General features: G+C 46.7%; 1 protein-coding gene across 1 annotated transcript; it reads left to right on the plus strand.

Annotated features, from left to right (window-relative positions):
• The first annotated feature begins 2,906 nt into the window (after positions 1-2,906).
• Rpp25 (ribonuclease P and MRP subunit p25) lies at positions 2,907-3,691 on the plus strand. Its single transcript, XM_035443733.1, has one exon. It carries the CDS (start codon positions 2,907-2,909, stop codon positions 3,504-3,506), a length of 600 nt encoding a protein of 199 aa, XP_035299624.1. The 3' UTR covers positions 3,507-3,691.
• Positions 3,692-21,776: the final 18,085 nt, after the last annotated feature.

Consider the following 21,776-nt stretch of genomic DNA (forward strand, 5'->3'; position numbering starts at 1 on the left):
AAGAGGCTAACGAAGCTTGGGCTGCCAGGTCAGTACCTCAATTATAAACTCTTCCAAGACTATACGCTTACTTACTTAATTGCCTATTCGTATTTTGTAATCCTTTCCTTAAAGAGAGCAACAAAATCTGGATGTGGCTGCAGAGGTAACAGATGCCAGTGTGCAGTTTTCTTGTAAGTATTTAAAAATACATTTACATATGCAAACGTATCCGCAGGGTTTGGCGGGCACCCAGCTTTTCAGCATACCGTCCTGACTGCCTTTTTGAACAGTGGTATCGAGTGCAGCAAAGATAGTGCCTTTATTTACCCACTTTCCACAAGTTGAACCTTCTCTGCCCTCCCTCTGTCATCTGTCCCCTTCCGAAGGCTCCTACCCATTTATCACGCTTTCTCCTTTGGCCTTCTTCCCAACCTGGTTTCTTCTTTCACACTACCCTTTCCCCTTTATCCTCGCTTCCTTCCAGCCTCCCGCGTTTCTCCCCCCTCTCTAACACCACGGTTTCTTCACGGTCCAACCGATTTCCTCAGCTCACCGCCCCTCTGCTGGTTCCCGGCCTTCGGCTTCCCGGCAACGCGCAGTCCCCTCATCCTTCCACCACCGCCCGCCACACACCCCCACCGCTCCCCCCTCCCCAGGCCGGGAGGGAGCGCACAGCCGGCGGGCGACGGAGCAAGCTGACAGTGTAATGAATGGCTTCAGCTGTAATTAGCGACCCCGCGGCTAATCACGATGTGCATTTACATTTTAAGTGCTGCAGAGGGAGCGGGAAAGGAAGCGACGCGCGGGCGGGGAACCGGGCCTTTTCTGTGTTCTCCCTCTACAGACTCCGGACTAAAGTGAATGGGGGAGTCTATGGCAGAGGGTAGTGGTGGTACTGGAAGTGGGTGGCGGTGTAAAGACCAGCTTGCCAGCCTGGTTGGAGGCACAACCGCCTGCCCCTCACTGGAACAAACCCGCAGCTCCCAGGTCCCTGCCCACATCCAAGTTGTTTTAGCCCAGGCTTGAAGACTCCCGGGGACACAGAGCTGCTTTCCAACCAGCCCAATCCTTCACAGCTTCTAGTCTTTCTGGAACTTTTTCTCAGGCCAATCCGAAACCGCCCGTCTTTGAAAGCAGGCTGCACAACCACCGAGAGCAAGCCTGTAAGCGCAGTTCTTTTGTGGTTTCTGATTCAATTCCCAGTTTCGGGTTCCTGCCTTGATTTCGTGGCCCCCGTACACTGCAGTCTTGGTGTCTTCCCAAGGCGGTGCCTCCCGAACCTGCTTCTCCCTGTGAAGCCTGCAAGATCTGAGACCAGGCCAGAGATCCAGTTCCGGGCACAGTCCTAGGGTATGATCAAGAGATTAGAGTCAGTCACTCACGCTTGATGAGAAAAGGGTCCAGGTGCTGCAGACACCCTCCAAAAAGAGATGAGGAACCTGGTGTTCTGAGCTGCGAGGGGCCGAGAACTGTCACCGATAGCTAAGAGTTAGAGGAGGGCCAGGCAGCCCTCACCTAGACTGAAGCTGTGCCCATCCAGGTACCGTCGTGCTCACAATACCCTCGGGGTCACCTGCTCCCTACAGCCTTCGGTGCTTCTTCCTTGCCCTCGCTTTAGCAGGTCTGTCAGGCTCCCTGCATTCTGTGAAAGCCAGGCTGGAGACTGAAGGACATGCATGGTCCCTCCCTCACTCCTTATGAAAGATTCTTCCTCCCACCAGTCCTTCGTCCCTAGCCGTGTCTTTCTATTGTTCATCTCACCTCGCAGCAGAGCCCGAGCCTCTCCTTATGCTCGATGGAGTTTCCAGAGGTTACCCCAAATCCCAAAATCCGCCCCCAAGGCTTCAACTCCACCCCGCTTCCCATCTCTCAAAACCTCTCAGTCCCTTTCAGCAAAAACAGCCCTCTGGATTGCTAGGAGCCAAGACTGATTCCTCATGGGTTTGGAAGTGATAAATCCGTGTCGGCAGGGACTGAGCCAGGCAGATAAGAATGCGTGCAGCTCTAGTAAAGGACCTTCAGGCATGAATACATACAACAACGTTAACGCCTTGGAAGAAATGGTCTCGTTTTCTTCCCATTCACTTTAGGCTGGCCCTGCGCATCACTTCCTGCATTTCAGGGGTGTGAGGGTACCAGGAGCCTGGAGGTCTGGCTAAGAAGAGCGAGGCTGAAACCTAGATAGATCTCTCTAAGCAGCTAGGCAAGGACCATGCTGCGACGTAGCGGTCCGAATCCTAGGAAGGCGCAACGTGTAGCGGAGCCAACTCCTCTCACACCCTGCTGACCATGCACTGGCTGTCCTTGAGGCAAGAATACTAAGGAGAGAGAGGGGGGGTCTCTGGAGGGTTGGAGGAGTGAGGCCCCGGGAGATGGTTCGGAAATCTCTTACCTAGGAGGGGGTCTAGGGATGCCCTTGAGCTGGAACCCCCAAGGCTCGGGAACCGGGTTTGAATCGGCGTCTGTACCTCAAGCATGGTTTTTTATTTAGGTTGCTCCTACGTGAGGACTGGTTCAGGGAGGACCGATGGTTACTTCGGGAAACTTCGCCTCCCAAGTCACCCCTGGCGCTGTGACCCCAGCCGCTGAGCACTAGCGCTTGATCCCAAAGGCTGGCTGGGCTGGGACTCGGACAAGTCACGCAGAGTTGGGGCGGGGCCTGGACGAAGGGGCGGGGCCTCTCGGGCTCCCAGGCGGAGCTTCTGCTAAAGGCGCGGAGCACAAGGCGCCGAGGGCTCAGAGTAGAGCAGCACCACCCGGTAGGAATCTGGGCTGGAGACTGCGTGTCCACAGCCCACCCTCAGCTTCCACTCGGTGCCGGCATCCCAACCCCTACCGGCCGTCGCCCGGCGCGACCCCGGCCATGCAGCCCCGGGCTTGAAGCGACCCCATGGCAAAACCTGCGATCCCAGCGACGACGGCGCATGGAGAACTTCCGTAAGGTGCGCTCGGAGGAGGCGCCGGCGGGGGACGGTGATGAGGGTGGCAGCCTGAACTCTGGCCCTTTCGCAGACCTGGCGCCCGGTGCTGTACACATGCGGGTCAAGGAGGGCAGCAAGATCCGCAACCTGCTGGCCTTTGCCACCGCCAGCATGGCGCAGCCAGCCACGCGCGCCATCGTCTTCAGCGGCTGCGGCCGGGCCACCACCAAAACCGTCACGTGCGTCGAGATCCTCAAGCGCCGCCTGGCGGGCTTACACCAGGTCACGCGGCTGCGCTACCGGAGCGTGCGCGAGGTGTGGCAGAGCCTCCCGCCTGGGCCCACGCGGGGTCAGACGCCTGACGATCCGGCCGCCAGTCTCAGTGTACTTAAGAATGTACCGAGCCTGGCCATCCTACTTTCAAAGGACGCATTGGATCCACTACAACTCGGCTACCAGCCTCCGAACCTCAATCCTGGTCCTTCGTCCACTCCTACGGTGTCGACGTCCAAGAGGAGCCTGGGGGAATCTGCTGCTGGAGAAAGCACCGCTAAACGGTCTCAGCCTGAGCCAGGGGCTGAGAATGAGGACTCGACCGCCTGAGAACTCCTGGCTCTGAGCCACCTCAACACTCCCACATCCTCGTGCACTTTCATACCAAGGTTTTAAGGGGCCCATGTTCCTGGACTGGAAGATTGACAGCAGGGATCCCAAGGCGACCAGAGAGGGAGCTCAGGAATGATAAGAGGATCCCCTGAAGTCCAAGAAAACTTTGTGGGAAGTGTTGCCAGAAGCCACAGAACTCCACCCCCACTTTTTCTAGGCCATCCTGGGATCTTTTTTAGTGAAGCATGGTGGATAGTGAAGACTCTTGAGCCTTCTTGGGGACCCAGACTTTAAAAGCACCCAGAATGCGCAAAAACTGACAGTTGAGGGTCTTGAAATCATTCTTGCTGTTTGTTGACTGAGGGCCGGGGCTGCGACGTAGATTCCTTGAGGGTGGCCAAGTTGAAAATGTTAGGACCCTATTCTGCCCACTCACCGCCTGGCAATTCCCCTTTTTAGCTTTTCTTCCTCTTAGCATCCCCCCCCCCCCTTTTGCATGGTGGTGGATAGGAGACCCAGGACAAAACTTTCCACGCCTCCTCCCCTGAGTCCTACTGCTGGAGTCTTGCTTCCAATAAAACAAACATGAAAATGGCTCTGTCCCCAGAATTGTTTTTTGTTTTTTCCTTACCTACCCGCCTGTGCAGAGACACTTTGGCATGCTTGCCTTCAACCTTATTAGCCTTTGGAGTGTTCAAGGTCAGACACAGCAACCGGGCAGCCTCAAAATGTTGCATGAGGGACTCGTGGTGGAGCGGGTGGAGGTCTGTGTCCCTGTTGCATCCTTACAAAGTGAAAGGAAGCAGTATTGCTGCTTTTCTGAGAGAGGAAGGAGGGAGAGCATTGGTGAGCCGAAGGAGGCAGCCTGCCAAGGCTGGCAGACCATGCTAAGGTTCTAACCTTGTACCCTCCTCCCGGTAGACATCCTTACCCAGAAGGCAGGCATAAAGCCCCATGAGTAGGAGCTCCCCTTCACTGCCCTCTCTCTGCAAAAGGACAGCACACCCTTGGGAGAGGGGGAGGAGAGAGACAGCACAAATCCACTGCTAGAAATTACTATTCAGCAGAGAAGCCTGGTCTGTGAATCACTGCAGGCTCCCTGATAAGCTGCTGCCTCCAGCCCTGCACAGCTGTGTGTTGAGAGATAACGGCCTCAGATGCCTCTCTGCCCAAGTCCAAGCTGGTGGGGTGGGGGTGGGGGTATGCCGTGTGCTGGAAGTCAGATGGGGAGCTGTTCAGCATATAGCTCAGGCTCTTCAGAGCAGATGCCACCCCATGACACTCAGCACCTCTGGAAAGGAGACTTACATTTGTAAGTCACTTTGCTTGCAGATCTTTGAACTAAATCCTACTGGTGAGGAGGCTGTTTTCTGCCGCTGATGGAGGGGCTCCTTGAGGAGGCCCCTTTTCTCCTTCCAATATCTCTGCTTCTGCTTTGGATCACCAAGTCCTGCCATCCAGACTGTCATTCATTGTACTCTACCCTCCCCCTGACCTATTTATTTTTAGAGATGGTCTTGCCATGTAGTACAGGCTGGCCAGAAACTGATCCTCCTGTACCAGCCTCCCAATTGCTGGGATTACAGGTGTGCATCTTGTCCAGCTCAATTTCTTGTTCTTGAGGACTCTCTATGGAGAGCCAAGGGATTTAGATGTGTTTGTTAGCCCCTCTCAGAGATGGAGCAAGAGATTTGGAAAGAATGGAAAACTGGGCTGAAGATGTAACTCATTTGGTAGAGTATTTGCCTAATGTGTATAAAGTCTCGTGTTGACCTCCAGCACCGCATAAGCTTGCCATGGTGGCATATGCCTGTAATACCAGAACTCTGGATGTGAAGACAGGAGTATGTATCAAAAGTTCAAGGTCGCTGGGCAATGGTGGTGAATGCCTTTAATCCCAGCACTCCCGAGGCAGAGGCATGTGAATTCAAGGCCAGCCTGGTCTACGGAGCAAGTTCCAGGACTGGCTCCATAGCTCCTAGGAAAACCTGTCTCGAACCCCCACACACAGAAAAAAAAAAAGTTCAAAATCATCCTTGGCTACATATAGTGTTTGAGGCCAGCCTGGACAAAGTGTCTCAGAAAACAATAAAATATCCAGACAATAGGACTACTAGGCTTCCAAAGCTAAAGAAAAAGATAAGATTTAGAAGTCCTGAATGCTAGAAGCCCATAGAAGACTTGTCTAGATCACTATCCTGATTCCAGGACTATGCAAGCAGAGGCTGCTAGGCTTGTCAGGAAGACAAGGCTCTGGAGGCTCTTTGGATGGGCCAGGTGAGTCTCCTTCCAGCCTAGAATCACATCCTGGGATGGGGAAGAAAGACACGCTTCTTCTAGCTTCAGTTAACCTGCTCCCTTGAGAGAAAACAAGCCACGAATGGCTTTCTTTTCTTCATCCCCACCCAAACCCAGCATGTTTGATGCCCAGGCTTTTCATGGATGTGTTAACTCATCAGTTGACTCACACCCACGGGCACCCCACTTCTGCCTTGTTGATCCTCTGGCCCAGCTGTCCCTGAGCAGTTTCCAAAGGAAGGACACAAGTCTCTGTACCTCCTCCCTCCCCCTCTCATAGGCTGAAGTGGGAACTTGAGAGGTACTGGCTTAAGGAGAGGGCATGGATGGAACACCTCAGAGGTAGTGTCCACTTGAGGAAGGGACTGGTGGTAAAGTGGGAGAAAGAGGAAATCTCTCTTGTAAGACCTCCATCTTTCCAGTATTGGCCTATTTATAGATTTGTACATGGAAACAAGCCTCCTGTCTTATGGTTTCCATGGCTGTGAAGAGATACCATGACCATGGCAACTTTCATAAAGAAAACATTTAATTGGGGTGGCTCAGAGGTTCAGTCCATTATAACCATGATGGGGAGCATGGCCAGTGCTCAGGCAATTGTGGCGCTGGAGCTAAGAGTGCTACATCTTGCAGGCAACAGGAAGTCACCTGACGATAACACTGAGGGAAACTTGAGCAAAAGAGACCTCAAAGCCCTCCCCCACAGTGACACACTTACTCCAACAAAGCCACACCTCCTCATAGTGCCACTCCCCTTGGGGGCTGTTTTTTCTTTTTTCAAACCACCACACATCTACTCACTCTATATAGGGTACCAGAGACGACCATTAAGATGAGTGCATCCAAGTCTAGCTTGGTTTATTGGGTTTACTTACAGAACATGGGTGTGGGGTTACTTACAGGAATGTGGGTATGCCCAAGCAGCCACATCACTGCAAAGTCTCATCCCAGCATAGATGACAACCTTTCCATAGCCGCACACATGATGTTTCCCTCCAGTTAACCGTATACATGCTATACAATCTAGGACCTGCTAAGACCATGGAAACCATGTGCAACTGGGAGCAGGGTTGCATACCCTGGGAGTGAGATGCAGGAGGGAGGGCGTAGCATCTCAAGTGAAGGATCTGGGACCAATTCCCAGCCCTCCCTCTGTGAGGGAGTGTCAACAAGCATAATCAGAAGGGTCACTGATACGCTTCTGATGATGATGGCGTGGTAGCTATGGTTGGGGGACAGTGTTTCCCTGAGCCAGGTGCTTGTCTCCATCCCTGTGATACTCACGTCACAAAATCAAAATCCATTTGGGGACAAAAAAGTATGTAAATAAATACATGGTCAGATGGGTGGTGGGCTTCGAATTAGGCTTCTATTCACTGCACACACTTCCATTGTTTTGTTGTGTCAACTTTCAGGTGCAAGGTGTGGCTAGGAGTTAGAATCACAGAATAAGCTGACATTTCTTCAGCAACGCCCACAAAGAAAAACCAAACCAAAACAACAACAAAGAAAAGTAACTTATGACCAATTTTGTTTATATATGCCTGTAATGCCAGCTCTCAGGAGACAGAGGAAGACATTTGGGGAATTCAAGGCTAACTTAACCTACACAGTGAGTATGAGGCCAGCCTGGGCTACATGGTAGGAACCTGTCTTAGAAAAAAAAAAAAGGGAGGTGGGTAAATAAAAATATAGTGATGTATATATACAAGCAGGTAACAATAAAACCTACTATGTTGGCAGGTTAATGGTGGTGCATGCCTTCAAATCCAGCACTTGGGAGGCACAGGCACTCAGATGTCTGTGAGTTCAAGACCAGCCTAGTCTACAAAGTGAATTCCAGGGCAGCCAGAGCTGTTACACAGAGAAACCCTATCTTGAAGGGGAACAAAACAAAACAAAACAAACAACAACAACAACAAACCTATTATGCTGTAGACTAGCAAAAAAATTAAAATATTTTTAAATGAAAAAGTGAGTTATAATGGAGGAGAATGTGGGAATTCTGGGAAGGGATATTTGATTCTCCTGGAGGTACTAATGGAGTCAGATATCCAAGGGTCAGGAGGAAGCCAGATGAAATAGCAATTTAAGCAGAGCACAGATAGGTGCTGCTGCCTATTCTGTTGGAACTGCTGTGTGACAAGGGTACAGTGTGACTGGCAGGATGTAGATAGGTAGGCAGAACTGGAGTAGTAGCTAGCAACCAGGTCCCAGGGAAGTTGGGATGGGGACACTAGAGGCCAGGGACTTCCCCAGTCTGGCTAGTATTTGGAAATATCCCTCTAATATTTGTTAGGTAGGAAGTGAGTTAAAAAGAGCAGTTAGATCTTGAAAGCTACAGGTAGGTAGGAGTTGAGACTCTCTGGTCATGGGGATGGAGATAGGAGTGTATCTTAGAGCTACCAAGCTAAGTAGTCATTATCATTCCAGCCAGGAAAAAGAAGGCCTTCTGAGCATTTGTCCTGGTTTGCCCTTCTGGGATTTCAGGAGTGACACTTTTTAAGAATCAAACAGTGAAGGGCAGGAGGTGTGGTTTCATAAGCTTCAGGAGCTGCCATGCCTTGGCTATGAATCTGCCAAGGCGTATTCTCTGTCTCGCTAGACAAGATGTGCCAGACATGCTTACCTTCATCCTTTGCCCTCTGTTTCCTAACCGCGTTACTAGGCCCAGTTTTTGTCATTATTCTAACCAACAGGGGAAATCTATTTATTTCACCTAGATGTTAGAGTACATAGTTATCAGAGAGGAGTAACTGAAGAAAGAGAGGATAGGAGACAGAGCTCAAAAGGTGGGTCAGGGGTTAAATGTGCTCACTGCTCTTGCAGAGGAACCCACAAGGCAGGTGACAAAGGTCTGTAACTCCATCTCAAAGGGATCTGATGCTCTCTTCTGGACCCTAAAGAAAACTGCATCCACATACATGTAGCCCCCTCCACATCACCATAGCCACATCATTTAAAAGCTTTCTTCCTTTCTCTATTTTTTTGTTTTGTTTTGTTTTGTTTTGTTTTGTTTTGAGACAGGTTTCCCTGTGGCTTTGGAGGCTGTCCTGGAACTGGCTTTTGTAAGCCAGGCTGGTCTGGAACTCACAGAGATCTGCCTGCCTCTGCCTCCTGAGTACTGGGATTAAAGGCATGAGCCAACAAAGCCCAGCTAAAAGCTCTCTTTAAACTATGTAGTGGTGGTGCATGTGTTTAGTCCTTGCACTCAGAAGGCAAAGAGGCAGGCAAATCTCTGTGAGTTCAAGGCCAAAAAAAAAAAAATTTTTTTTCTTACAAAAAAAAAAAAAAATAGGGGTGAAGAGATGGCTCAGAATTTAAGAGCTTGTACTGCTCTTGCAAGGGACCTGGGTTCAGTTCCCAGCACCCACATGGCAGCTCACAACTGTCGGTAATTCCAGTTCTACGGGATCCAGAACCATCTTCTGGTCTCCATGGGTACCAGACATGCACGTGGTGTATTTACATGCAGGCGAACATTCATATACATAAAATAAAAATAAATAAATCTTCCCAGGAGTGATGGTGCACACCTGTAACCCCAGCTCTCAGGAGGCAGAGGCAGCAGGCAGATCTCTGAGTTCAATGTCAGCATAGTCTATAGAGTGAGTCCTAGGACAGCCAGAGTTACACAGAGAAACCCCATCTTGAAAAACAAACAAACAGACTCTATTAAAATAAAATAAAAAAATTAAATAAAATAAAGAGTTGGGGAGGGAGGAAGGAAATAAAATTCATCTCAGGATTGACTCTCTTGGAGCACAGTTGTAACTATGCCCTGTGTGATCTGTAGCACTGTGATCTTTTGGCTAGCCCGGCAGTCACCCTGCTAAAAGCATGTCTATGATTGAATGAATACCATTTGCTTTGTGCCCTGTCCAGTTCCTGGCACTTAAGAAGCCATTAGAGCATTGTTAAGTGAATGACGGGGACTTGTTGAATCGGGTTTATCAGCTATTCTTCCGTCACATTAAAGTCCATAACTGGGGCTGGAGAGGGGGCTTAACAGTTAAGAGCATGTATTCTTACTCCAGAGCACCTGAGTTCAATTTCCCGCACCCGTGCAGGTCAACTCATAACTGCCTGTAACTCAAGCTACAGGTTATCCACAACCTTCTCTGTCCTCTGGAGGCACCTGCACACATGCAGCATACACACCCAATAATAATAATAATAATAATAATAATAATAATAATAATAATAATAAACAAAAATATTTTTAAAGCCCACGACTTCCCAGCCCCATAGAGTGCCAGATCTGCCCCTAACTCTACTACAGGTGTCTTGGCTCATCTGGGCCCTTGGGTCCTCCTGCCCTGTCCAAGTAGGGTCACCATGGAAAATGGATTATTATAAGTGTGAGGTTAGGCCAGGCAGTGGTAGCGCACACCTTTAGTCCCAGCACTCGGGAGGCAGAGGCAGGTGGATCTCTGTGAGTTCGAGACCAGCCTGGTCTATAAGAGCTAGTTCCAGGACAGCCTCCAAAGCCACAGAGAAACCCTGTCTCGAAAAACCAAAAAAATAAAAGTGTGTGGTTATTTTGTTTTAGATTTATTTATTTATTTTATGTGCATGTATACACACCACATGCATGTCTGATGTGGAAGTCAGAAGAGGGTATTGGATTCCCTGGAACTGGAGTTATAGTTGTGAACCACCATGTGGATGCTGGGAATTGAACCCAGGTCCTCTAACAAGAGCATTAAGTGCTCTTAATTACTGAGCAATTTCTTCAGCTCCCAAAAGACTTGTTAAATGCCTAATCATGGTAACTGTAAGTAGGACCAATCTGGAAACTCATTCTTTCCATGTTAAGGACCTTCAAGATGGCTCATCAGGTAAAGATACTTGCTGCCAACCCACATTATCTGAGTTTAATTCCTCATGTCCAAATGCTAAAAAGAGAAAAAACACCCCTTTCAATAAATAAATGTAATATATTTTTAGAGATATAAATTAAGAAATTGTGCTGGAGCTGGGCATGGTGGTACAGGCCTGGAGTCCCAGGAACTCCAGAAATTGAGGCAGGGCATCACAAGGTTAAGATTAACCTCTGCTAGAGTGAGTTCAAGGCCAGCAGAGACAATTTAGTGAGAATTTGTCTCAAAATAAAGACCAAAAGAAGGCTGAAGATACAAAAGAAGGCTGAAGATACAACTCAGTGGTAGAACGCTAACCTGTCTTGGCTGAGTGCCAAGGACAGAGGAGCGGGAGGGGCCTGGAGGTATTGCTCAGTAAAGTAGAGGTCTTGCCCAGAATATACAAGACCTTGGATCCTGTGGTGGTTTGAATGAGAATAGCCCCCATAGACTCATATGTTTGCATACTTTGTCCCCAGTTAGTAGATCTGTTTGGAAGGATTAAGAGGTATGGCCTTTGTTGGAGGAGGTATGTCACTAGGTGTGGGCTTGGAGATGTCAAAAGCCCATGCCATTTTCCAGTCTCTCTCTCTCTCTCTCTCTCTCTCTCTCTCTCTCTCTCTCTCTCTCTCTCTCCCCTCTCTGGTCTAGTATTGTAGAACAGATGTAAGTTCTCACACTTGAGTGCCTTGCCTGCCTGCCTGTTCATATGATCTCAGCCACGATGGTCATAGACTAACTTCTGCAACTGTAAGCAAGCCCCCAATTAAATGCTTTCTTCTATAAGTTGCTTTGACCATTGTGTCTCCTCACAGCAATAGAAAAGTTACTGAGACAGGCCCTATCCACAGCACAGGAATTAATCAATTATTAATAGTAAAATTGTCATGCGGTGGTGACACATAACTTTAATCCCAGCACTCAGGAAGTGAGGCAGATGGATCTCTGTGACTTCGAGGCCATCCTGGTCTACAAAGCAAGTTCCAGGACAGCTAGGGCTGTTACACAAAGAAACCCTGACTCAAAAAAAAAAAAAAAAGTCATACTATAATAGGGCAAGCTCTTAATCTAAAATGTGGTCCTTGCTATGCCCAAATCACGAGGTTGGTTCCATCCAGCCATGACAAGGACTTCGTCTAGCTAGCTGACACAGCAGCCACAAGAGGAAGTGGCCACCTAGTCTCCGACAGGAATTTTAAAGACAAAAATCACAGGATTACATCAGTAGGTAGGGAGAAGCATGGGTTGGATCCTGATTGGTTGACATTTGGGGAACAATTCGGGGAATTTCTCAGAGTCAGGGCAAAAAAAAAAAAAAAAAGTAAAATCTTTAAACTATGGTCCTGTAAGAGGAGAGATATACAAGAAGATATGAAGAGGGAAGAAGAAAATCATATAAAGATGGGGACATAGACTAAAGTGAGTTATATACATCAACAAGCCAAGATGTTCAGAGGATTGCCAGCAAAGAATAGAAACTGAGAAAGACATGAGGAAGACTCTTCCCTAGAGATTTAGAGTACACGGTCCCATGGCAATTTCAGTTTGTTGTAAATCAGTCAGGCTGACCTCGAACTCAGACAGACACTCCTGCCTCTGCCTCCCAAGTGCTGGGATTAAAGGCCTTTTATTTTCCACTACACCTGGCTTCTTTGAGTTTTAAGCCACCAGCCTAGAGTACTTTGTTACTGAAGCTATAAGCAATGAACAGTGTTTTCTCACTGTCTCTAGTGAAAAATAGGGAGAAAGAACAAGGAATATTTGTCAAGGCATCTGTTATTAAAATGTCCAGCCCTGCCAGGCGCTGGTGGTGCACGCCTTTAATCCCAGCATTGGGGAGGCAGAAGCAGGCAGATTTCTGTGATTTCGAGGCCAGCCTGGTCTCCAGAGTGAGTGCCAGGATAGGCTCCAAAGCTACACAGAGAAATCCTGTCTCGAAAAACAAAACAAGTGGCCTGGATTGAATCCAAACTGAGGATTTGTTTCTCGCAGGAGTAGGGCTGTGGTACAGCTTGCCTAGATGAGAAGTCCTGCCTGGGTTTGATCCCCACTACTGGAAAAAATAAAAACTAAGTCTACCAAAAGAGACCTGGGAATATGCATTTTAAAAAGTCTCGGTTGAACCAGGCGGTGGTGGAGCACGCCTTTAATCCCAGCACTCCGGAGGCAGAGGCAAGCCAACCAGCCTGGTCTACAAGTGCTAGTTCCAGGACAGCCTCCAAAGACACAGAGAAGCTGAGGATGAGTTGAGGCTCATTATTTTCTGAGTAACAGAGTTGAGTTCATACTGGCAAGAATCACCTTTCGACAGAACTGGTAGATCACGTTTGAAATATAAACGTTTGCTGTGTAGGCAGAGGAATGTAAGCGCAGGTCAGTCTTTTATTATTTGTAGTGGTAGGTTTGGGGGGTTGTTTTGTTTTGTTTTTACTTTTCGTGACAGGGTTGCTCTGTGTAACAGCCCTGTCTATCCTGGAACTCGCTCTGTAGACCAGGCTGGCCTCAAACTCAAAAGATCCACTTATTTCTGCCTCCCGATCGCGGGAATTAAAAGCGTGCGCCACCACTGCCCGGCGGCTTGGGGGTTTTATTTTGTTTTCTGTTCTGGGATTGGATCTAGGGTTCTATATCTGCTAGGCAAGCAGCCTTGTCACTGAAGACACCACCAGCCGTTGTTAGTCATGATTTGATGCACATTTCCATAGAGAAACTCATTGTTGCAGAACCGCTCTGAGCTGCCCTCTACAGGTCGTTCTGGGAGAGACAGGCCCTGAGTTCACTTGGAGAGCTGGAAAAGACAGAAAACCTTTTAACAAGTTTGCTAAAGAGCTCCAAGCCCAAAGCTAGGTCCTGTTTCTGAGCGGAAGCCGAGGGACTAGGACCCGGCTCAGACAGCACATCCCTACAACGACCTGGCTTTTCACATAAATGTGTGTCTCTATATATTTACATGGATAGTGCAACCTTCACTAGAGCAACTGTTTTGGTAAACGGTCAGTCCCACAGAGAAGCAAACGCTTGCTAAACGGTTCATGTGACATTTTAGACTATGTTCAGAGGAACTGAAAACGTGTACACACATACACACACACACCCCAAAAAATGTAAATGACTGTTTCCAAATGTGCTGGTGGGAATATCCAGAAAAATTGTAAATAATAGCAATAACATATTTTGTCTTGCCTCTGACTTTCAACCTCTCAGGATCTGTAACCATGAATTTTTTTGATTTTATTTATTTATTTGCTTATTACATATACAATTATCTGCATGCATGCACACCAGAAGAGGTGGTTGTGAGCCACCATGTGGTTGGTGGGAATTGAACTCGGGTCCTTTGGAAGAGGAGCCAGTGCTTTGAACCTCTGAGCCATCTCTCCAGCCCCCTGTAACCATGAAATTAAACTTAAGCGTGATTATTCAAATCACTCTGTTCACAGTGGGAATAACCTAACTGTCCATTAGACAATGAATGGATTGGGCAGAGAGATGACTCGATGGAAAAGGTGATTGCTTCCAAGTCCAATGACCTGAGTTTGATCCTACCTGCCCTCCCCCAAGGAGGAAGAAGAGGGCTGATTGATGAAAGTTGTCCTCTGACCTCCCTGCCTGCGGTGGCACCCCACCCCCAATAAATAAATGTAACTAAAAAAAAATTGTTTCAAGCCAGGTGGTGGTGGTACATGCCTTTAGTTCCAGCACTCAGGAGGCAGAGACAGGCAGATCTCTGAGTTCGAGGCCAGCCTGGTCTACATAGCAAGTTCCAGGACACCTAGGGTTACACAGAGAAACCCTGTCTTGAAAAGCCAAAAACCAAAACAAAATTTAGAAACCTCAAAAATTTTCAGCTGGTATGTTGATGTATGGAATAGAAATCTGCCAAAGGGAGGAGTAAGAACAAACTAATGTTATGTTATGGGGCTAATTAGTGTTTCTCCAAAATTCTTGTGTAGAAATCCTAACCCTTAGTACCATAGCATGTGGCAGCATCTACAGATAGGCCTTTAAAGAGGCAGTTAAAGTGGGTGTGGTGGAGCTCGCCTACAATCCCATCTCTTAGAAATAGACTAAGGAGGACTGAAGCTGGAGATCTGCCTGGATCATGCAATGAGACACTGGATCAAAGGGCAGGAAAAAGACCCAAAAACCCAAACACCACATTTTGTGATTTCCTATATGAGAAATACCCATAGAAGGTGCTGTGGAATAATCCTTCACACTGTAAATTACACTGTGATTGGTTTAATAAAGAAGCTGATTGGTCAATAGCTGGACAGGATAAGGTTAGGTGGGAAAACCAGACTAAAGACACTGGGAAGAAGGAAGGCAGAGGAGTCGCCAGCCAAACACAGAGAGGATACAGGAGGTTCAAGATGAAAGAGAGATAATCCCACACGGCAGAATTAATAGATTACTAGAAATGGGGTAATTTAAGTTGTAAGAGCTAGTTAATAATAAGCCTGAGCTATCAACTGAGCTTTTATAATTAATATTAAGTCTCTGTGTCACCGGGCATAGGTGGCGCACACCTTTAATCCCAGCACTCGGGAGGCAGAGGCAGGCAGATCTCTGTGAGTTTGAGGCCAGCCTGGTCTCCAGAGCGAGTGCCAGGATAGGCTCCAAAGCTACACAGAGAAACTTTGTCTCGAAAAACAAAACAAAAAGTCTCTGTGTCGGTTATTTGGGAACTGGCAAATGTTGTAGAATATTATTTTAAGGTGTGGTAATTTTGTTTGTGCTCTAGAACATTTAATGATGCAAAGATGTGTTTGATTAAATAAAATTCACCTGTGGTCAGAAGGCTGGGTCAGCAACTAGCTGACAGGAAATTGTAGGGAGGAGCCAGGAGGAGAAGGTTTGTAAGGATGGGGTAGAAAAAGCACAAGGACTTGTTGGGAGGCTCGCTCAAGGAGGTGAGCTGCTTGCTATTCAGCCTCAATGGGAAGCCGGATTCTACCTCAACCTTTGACTGTTGAGTTTTTTATCAGGACAGATATTTAAGTAAGTTTTCTTAGCTTTGAAAGAGTCAGTTCCCTAAGGCTTTGGATCTTGTGGCCTAGCTGCTGCTGGTGGCCTCGGAGTGGCAGTTGCTGAATAGGATAGCTGTAGCTAAAAGGCAAAACAATTAAAAAAGAAAAGTCCATCTACACCAAAGCAAGACATCGCTGTGCCTAGTGCTGCAGGCCTGTAGACCCAGCTACTTGAGAAGCAGAGGTAGGCTTTAGGTAAGTCTGCCAGGGCTAAAGAGTAAGCTCAAGGCCAGCCTGGGCAATGTAGTGTGACCCTGTCTCAGTAAATATAAATGTAAGGAGTTATGGTTCAGTTCAGTGGTGAAGTGCATGCCTAGCATGTGAGAGACATTAGTTTCAATCCCAAGACTACTGGCCAATGAATTAAAGGAAAGAACAAAACAAACAAGGGGCTTGCTGCTGTTCTTCTTTTTTGTTTGTTTTTTTTTGTTTGTTTGTTTTTTGAGACAGGTTTTCTCTGTAGCTTTGGAGGCTGTCCTGGAACTTGCTCTGTAAACCAGGCTGGCCTCAGAGATCCACCTGCCTTTGCCTCCCGAGTGCTGGGACTAAAGGCGGGCACCACCACCACCCGGCCACACTTGCTGTTCTTGAAAAGGACCCAGGTTTGGTTCCCAGCACCCAAATGGTAGCTCACAACCATCTGTTACTCCAGTTCTGGCAATCTGTTGGCCTCTTTTGGCCTCTGTGCACACTAGGTATGCATGTGGTGCATATATATAAGGTAGACAAAACACCCATACACTTAGAACAAGATTTTTTTAAAAGCCATAGCAGCTGAAAGGAAATCAGGTTGCTTACAGTGGGTGGGGTGGGAGTAGGGCTCCCCATTCTTGGACTGATTTTATTTCTGGGATGATGGAAAGTTCTGGAATTAGACAGCTGTGATGGTGCAATAACTATAATGAACACCAACTGATTCTGTATCTTTAAAAGGGTAAGTTTTATAGTTTGTGAGTTATATTATTCTAGACAAGTAATCAACCACTGAGCCACATTCCCAGCCCATTTATACAAAACAAACAACAAAAACTTATTTTCTCTGTTGTTTCTGTCAGGTATTTTGTCTTATCAATGAAAAAGTAACCAAGGGCAGGTGTGGTGGCTCAGTTAATTCCAGCACTCAGGAGGCAAAGGCAGATGGATCACTGTGAGTTAAAGGCCAGGCAAGGCCACACTGAAATCTTGTGTCTTAGTCAGTGTTCTATTGATGTGAAGAGATGCCATGATCACAACAACTCTGATAAGAAAAAGCTTTTAATTGGAACTTGCTTACAGTTTCAGAGGCTTAGACCATTATCATCATGGCAGGAAGCATGGGAGCACTCAGGCTGGAATGATACTGAAGAAGTAGCTAAGAGTTCTACATCTGAAGGCGACAGGGAGAGAGACATGGAGACTGGCTTGGGCTTTTGAAACCCCAAAACCCATCCCCAGTAACATACTTCCTCCAATAAGGCCACACTCACTCCAACATGGCCACACCTCCTAATCCCTCTCAAGTAGTGCCACTCTATGATGACCAAGCGTTCAAATATGTGAGCCTATGGGGCCATTCTCATTCAAACTGCCACACCTTGTATCAAAAATAAAATAACTAACACATGTCCCATATCTGGCACAGAAAAGTCAAGATGAATTTGGACAAACCTAGCATGGACTCATACTCCTTCAGTCAAGTTACATTGTTCTTTCTTATATTTTCTTTTGTTTTTAATTCATGTATTTATTCATCCAAAAATTCATTTAGTTTTTTTAAGGCATATTTTAGATTTATTCATGTGTATATATCTGAGTGTATACCACTGTTATGCTAGGTTCTCGAAACCCCAAACAGACCTTCACAAGGAGCCAACACTTGATGCAAAAGCAAAGGTTTCTTTATTTTCAAGCCAGCCAGCCAGGATCTCACTCCATTGGGAGGAAGTGAGACCCCAATCAGAAATTAAAGGAAGCTTTTAAAGGGAAAGACTGTAAGGCTGAAGGCCACAAATTAGTTTCCATGGTTACTCAAGGTCATTACAAAGTACAAAGTAAAGCAAAAACTATATATTTTAGCAAAATACATTTAAGCAAGACAGGGGTATGGGGCATGAGGTAATGAATTTGCCAATTATCCCATGGGCTGGGGGACTTTTACAACAGGCAATTAGTGTTTATCTGGTTTTCTTTAGGACAAAGGAATATTGACACAGATAGTGGCAAGCTAACTCCCTTTCTCCAAGAGCTGGGCTCAGGTTCCTATTCATATACTCCCAGTTAGGGAGTCAAATTTATAAGTTTCCTTTTTCTCTGCATAGGTTCATCGGCCCAAGTTTTTAAACTTTTATTAATTTTAATTTTTGGTCTCTCACCACATGTGTAGGCACTTGTGGAGAAAAGGATGTCAAATCCCCTTGGAGTTGGAGTTATAGATAGTTGTGAGCCACCTGATGTGAAATAAACTTGAATCCTTTAGCCGGGCATTGGTAGCACACGACTTTAATCCCAGCACTCGGAGGCAGAGGCAGAGGATCTCTGTGAGTTCGAGACCAGCCTGGTCTACAAGAGCTAGTTCCAGGACAGCCTCCAAAGCCACAGAGAAACCCTGTCTCAAAACAAACAAACAAACAAACAAAAACTTGAATCCTTGTGTGATATTTGTTTGTGTTCTGACAAATAAAGCTTGCCTGGAGATCAGAGGGCAGAGATAGCCACTAGTTAACCGCAGAAGCTGGGCAGTGGCTCACACATTTAATCCCAGCACTCGAAAGTGGAGATGGGATCTCAGCCCTTTTGGAAGGAGGAATGAGACTGGTAGGAAACAACTGGCCACTGCTCAGGTTCTCTGATCTTCCAGGATTTTACCCTGATATTTGACTCCTGATTTTTTTTGTTTGTTTGTTTTTGTTTTTGTTTTTCAAGACAGGGTTTCTCTGTGGCTTTGGAGGCTGTCCTGGAACTAGCTCTTGTAGACCAGGCTGGTCTCGAACTCATAGGGATCCGCCTGCCTCTGCCTCCCTAGTGCTGGGATTAAAGGCGTGTGCCAACACCCAGCTGACTCCTGATTTTTTTAAAAAAATTTTTATTTATTTATTATGTATACAACATTCTGCTTCCATGTATATCTGCACACCAGAAGAGGGCATCAGATCTCATAACGGATGGTTGTGAGCCACCATGTGGTTGCTGGAAATTGAACTCAGGACCTATGGAAGAGCAGTCAGTGCTCTTAACCTCTGAACCATCTCTCCAGCCCCTGACTCCTGATTTTTTTATTAAGATTAATTAATGCTTCAAGTCTCTGATAGAGCTGAAAGAATTCTTAACTACGGAACCATCTTTCTCCTGCCCAATATTTATCATTTTGTTGTTTTATTTTTTGAGATGGGGTTTCTCTGTGTAACACCCCTAGCTGACCTGGAATTAGCTCTGTAGACCAGGCAGGTCTCAAGCTGAGAGATCTGCCTGCCTCTGCCTTTCAAGTGCTGGGACTAATGGCAGGCATCATCACACCCAGAATTTAATTTTAAGATAAATTTTCATTCTGTAGTTCAGGCTGGTCTGGAATTCACTGCTATAGCCCAGGCTATCCTCAAACTTGTGAAATTCCTCCTCCCTCAGTCTCTCCAGTGCTGAGATAATAGACATGAGTCACCAACTATAACTTATCCAATCACTTCACAGAATTAAAACTAGGGCCTTGAATATGCTACACAATTGCTTCATCACTATCCCTGGACCTCCATCATATTTCTTATAGTTATTCATTACTTTGACTATGTATATATAGTGAAAGTTTTATTTAAAAACAAACAAACATGGGGGAGTGCAGGGGAGTGCACACATCTTTAATCCCAGCACTCAGGAGGCAGAGGCAGACGGATCTCTGTGAGTTCCAGACCAGCCTGGTCTACAAGAGCTAGTTCCAGGACAGCCTCCAACCTGAGAAACCCTGTCTTGAAAAACCAAATAAAACGATGAAAAAAACAAAAACAAACAAACAAACAAACAAACATGGCCAGGCCGTGGTATCACATGCTTTTAATCCCAGCACTCAGTAGGTGGAGGCAGGCTGATCTCTGTGAGTTCAAGGCCAGCCTGACCTACACATTGAGTTCCAAGACAGCCAGGTCTACAAAGTGAAACCTTGTCTCAAAAAAGAAAAAAAGAAAAATAAAGACAATTGTTTTCAGAGAGCTTTAGGACAGTTGAACAGGTGGGGCTTTAGGAAAGGTACAAGGATTATGGTATTCCCCTGAGTCTTATGGGTTTCTCTAACAAATTAATAGGACCCAAGGAAGTAGTTATAGGAATGCTTATTGGAGGCTGGCTAAACAGAAGTTGCAGAGGCCTTGCCTTGAGATTCATGTTCGAAGTGGAGGATAGTCTTGGGGATTGAGTCTGTACCTGAATAGATAATATCAGAATTTAATTGAATTTGTAGAAACTGAATTTTTTTCAGAGTTAGTCAAAAGTTTACTCAATGTGGGCATGAACTAATACAGTGAAGACTATATATGTATATGAGTTTTTGAGGTAGAGTCTTGCTATATATATAAAACACCTACTCAGCCTGGAAGTCACTCTGTAGACCAGATTGGCTTAGAACTTGTAATGACCTCCTTCTGTTTCCCAAGTGATAGGATTACAGGATCATGGATCAGTTACCATTTTAGAGGGGTTTTGGTTGGTTTGTTTGTTTAGACAAGGTCTCACTATGTAGACCAAGCTGGCCTTTAATTCTCAGAGATCTGCTTCTCTCTGCCTCCTGAGTACTGAGATTAAAGGTGTGCACCACCAGTGACCAGTTTAGAGGGGTCGTTAAAAGAGGGTGAATTTATCAGAGACTCTGCTGCTTGCTTGAAGAAATAAACTAAGGTATTGTAAGAGAGTCTGGAGGTAAGTCATGTGAGAGGACACCAAGATGGCCTCTAGCTGCTAAGAGTATTTTTGGCTGGTAGCAGGAAGCAAACCCTGAACTGTGCCAACAACCTGAATGACCTTGGAAGAGGACTCCATGTTTCAGATGAGACAGACACAGCTGACACATTGATTTCAGCCTTGGAAGACCCTGAGTAAGCAATCTAGACATCCTGTGCCTACACTTTTGAGCCAGAAAACTGGAAGGTAATTAAGGGATTGTTTTAAGTGGCTAGTTTGTGTGATCCCAGCCCCCTTGTAAGGAGTGAGGCAGGTTTTTGACCATAAGCACCAGGGTGAGTCCTCAGAGCTGGGGATGTGATGAAGAGTCCAATTGGCAGCATACACCCTAGTGTGTGTGTGTGTACATGTGTGTATGTGAATGTGCACGTACAAGCAGATACCAGAGGTTGACGTCAGGTCTCTTCCTCTATCACTTTCCACCTTATTTCCCAAGAGGAATCTCACTAAACTTGGAGCTTGGTGTTTGGACTAGATTGGCTGGCTGGTCAGTGAACCTCCAGGATCCCCCTACTCCACCCAGCACTGGTACCATAGACGGGTTTTTACGTGGATGCTGAGCTGTCATGGCATCTGAACTCGGATCCTCATGTTTACACAGAAAGTAACTTATCCATTGAACCATCTCGCTAGACCCTTAACAACCCAATTTTTCAGTCTGTTTCCTTATCTGTAAAATGAAATATTGGAAAGACTGTATCACGTGATTCCCCAGTCCCTTTGCCTCAACCTCTAAAGTGCTGAGATTATTAGCCTGCATAGCCACTCTCAATACGAAAAAAAAAAAAAATTTGAGACACCCAGCAAATGGTGTGGAACTCTAATCCTTAGCCCGTAGAATGCTGGGATCACAGCATGCACCACCACGCGGGGTAAAACGGTTATTCTTAGAGTTTGACGTTATCGCCACAATTCCAATTTTTGACATCTCCTTCGTTGTCGGATTCCAAAATCCACAATGTCCATTTCTCACCCTGCCTTTCCTCCCACGCCAGGATTTCACCAAGAAGGGACTTAGTTCATCGGACCAGCATCCGCAAGGTGCCTGCGTGGTTTGTCCTCAACGGGCCGCCGTAGCCGCCCTCAACTTCAAGGGCACGTAGGCGCTAGCTCCGCAGTGGGCGGGCCCTCTGCTCCGCCCAGCGTGCGTCGGTGCG

The sequence above is a fragment of the Cricetulus griseus genome, chromosome 4, assembly GCF_003668045.3.
Source record: "Cricetulus griseus strain 17A/GY chromosome 4, alternate assembly CriGri-PICRH-1.0, whole genome shotgun sequence".
Taxonomy (NCBI): Eukaryota; Metazoa; Chordata; class Mammalia; order Rodentia; family Cricetidae; genus Cricetulus; species Cricetulus griseus.

What these genes read in the sequence shown, in the direction of transcription:
- Rpp25 (XM_035443733.1), top strand. Translation starts at nt 2,907, where the DNA reads ATGGAGAACTTCCGTAAGGTGCGCTCGGAGGAGGCGCCGGCGGGGGAC.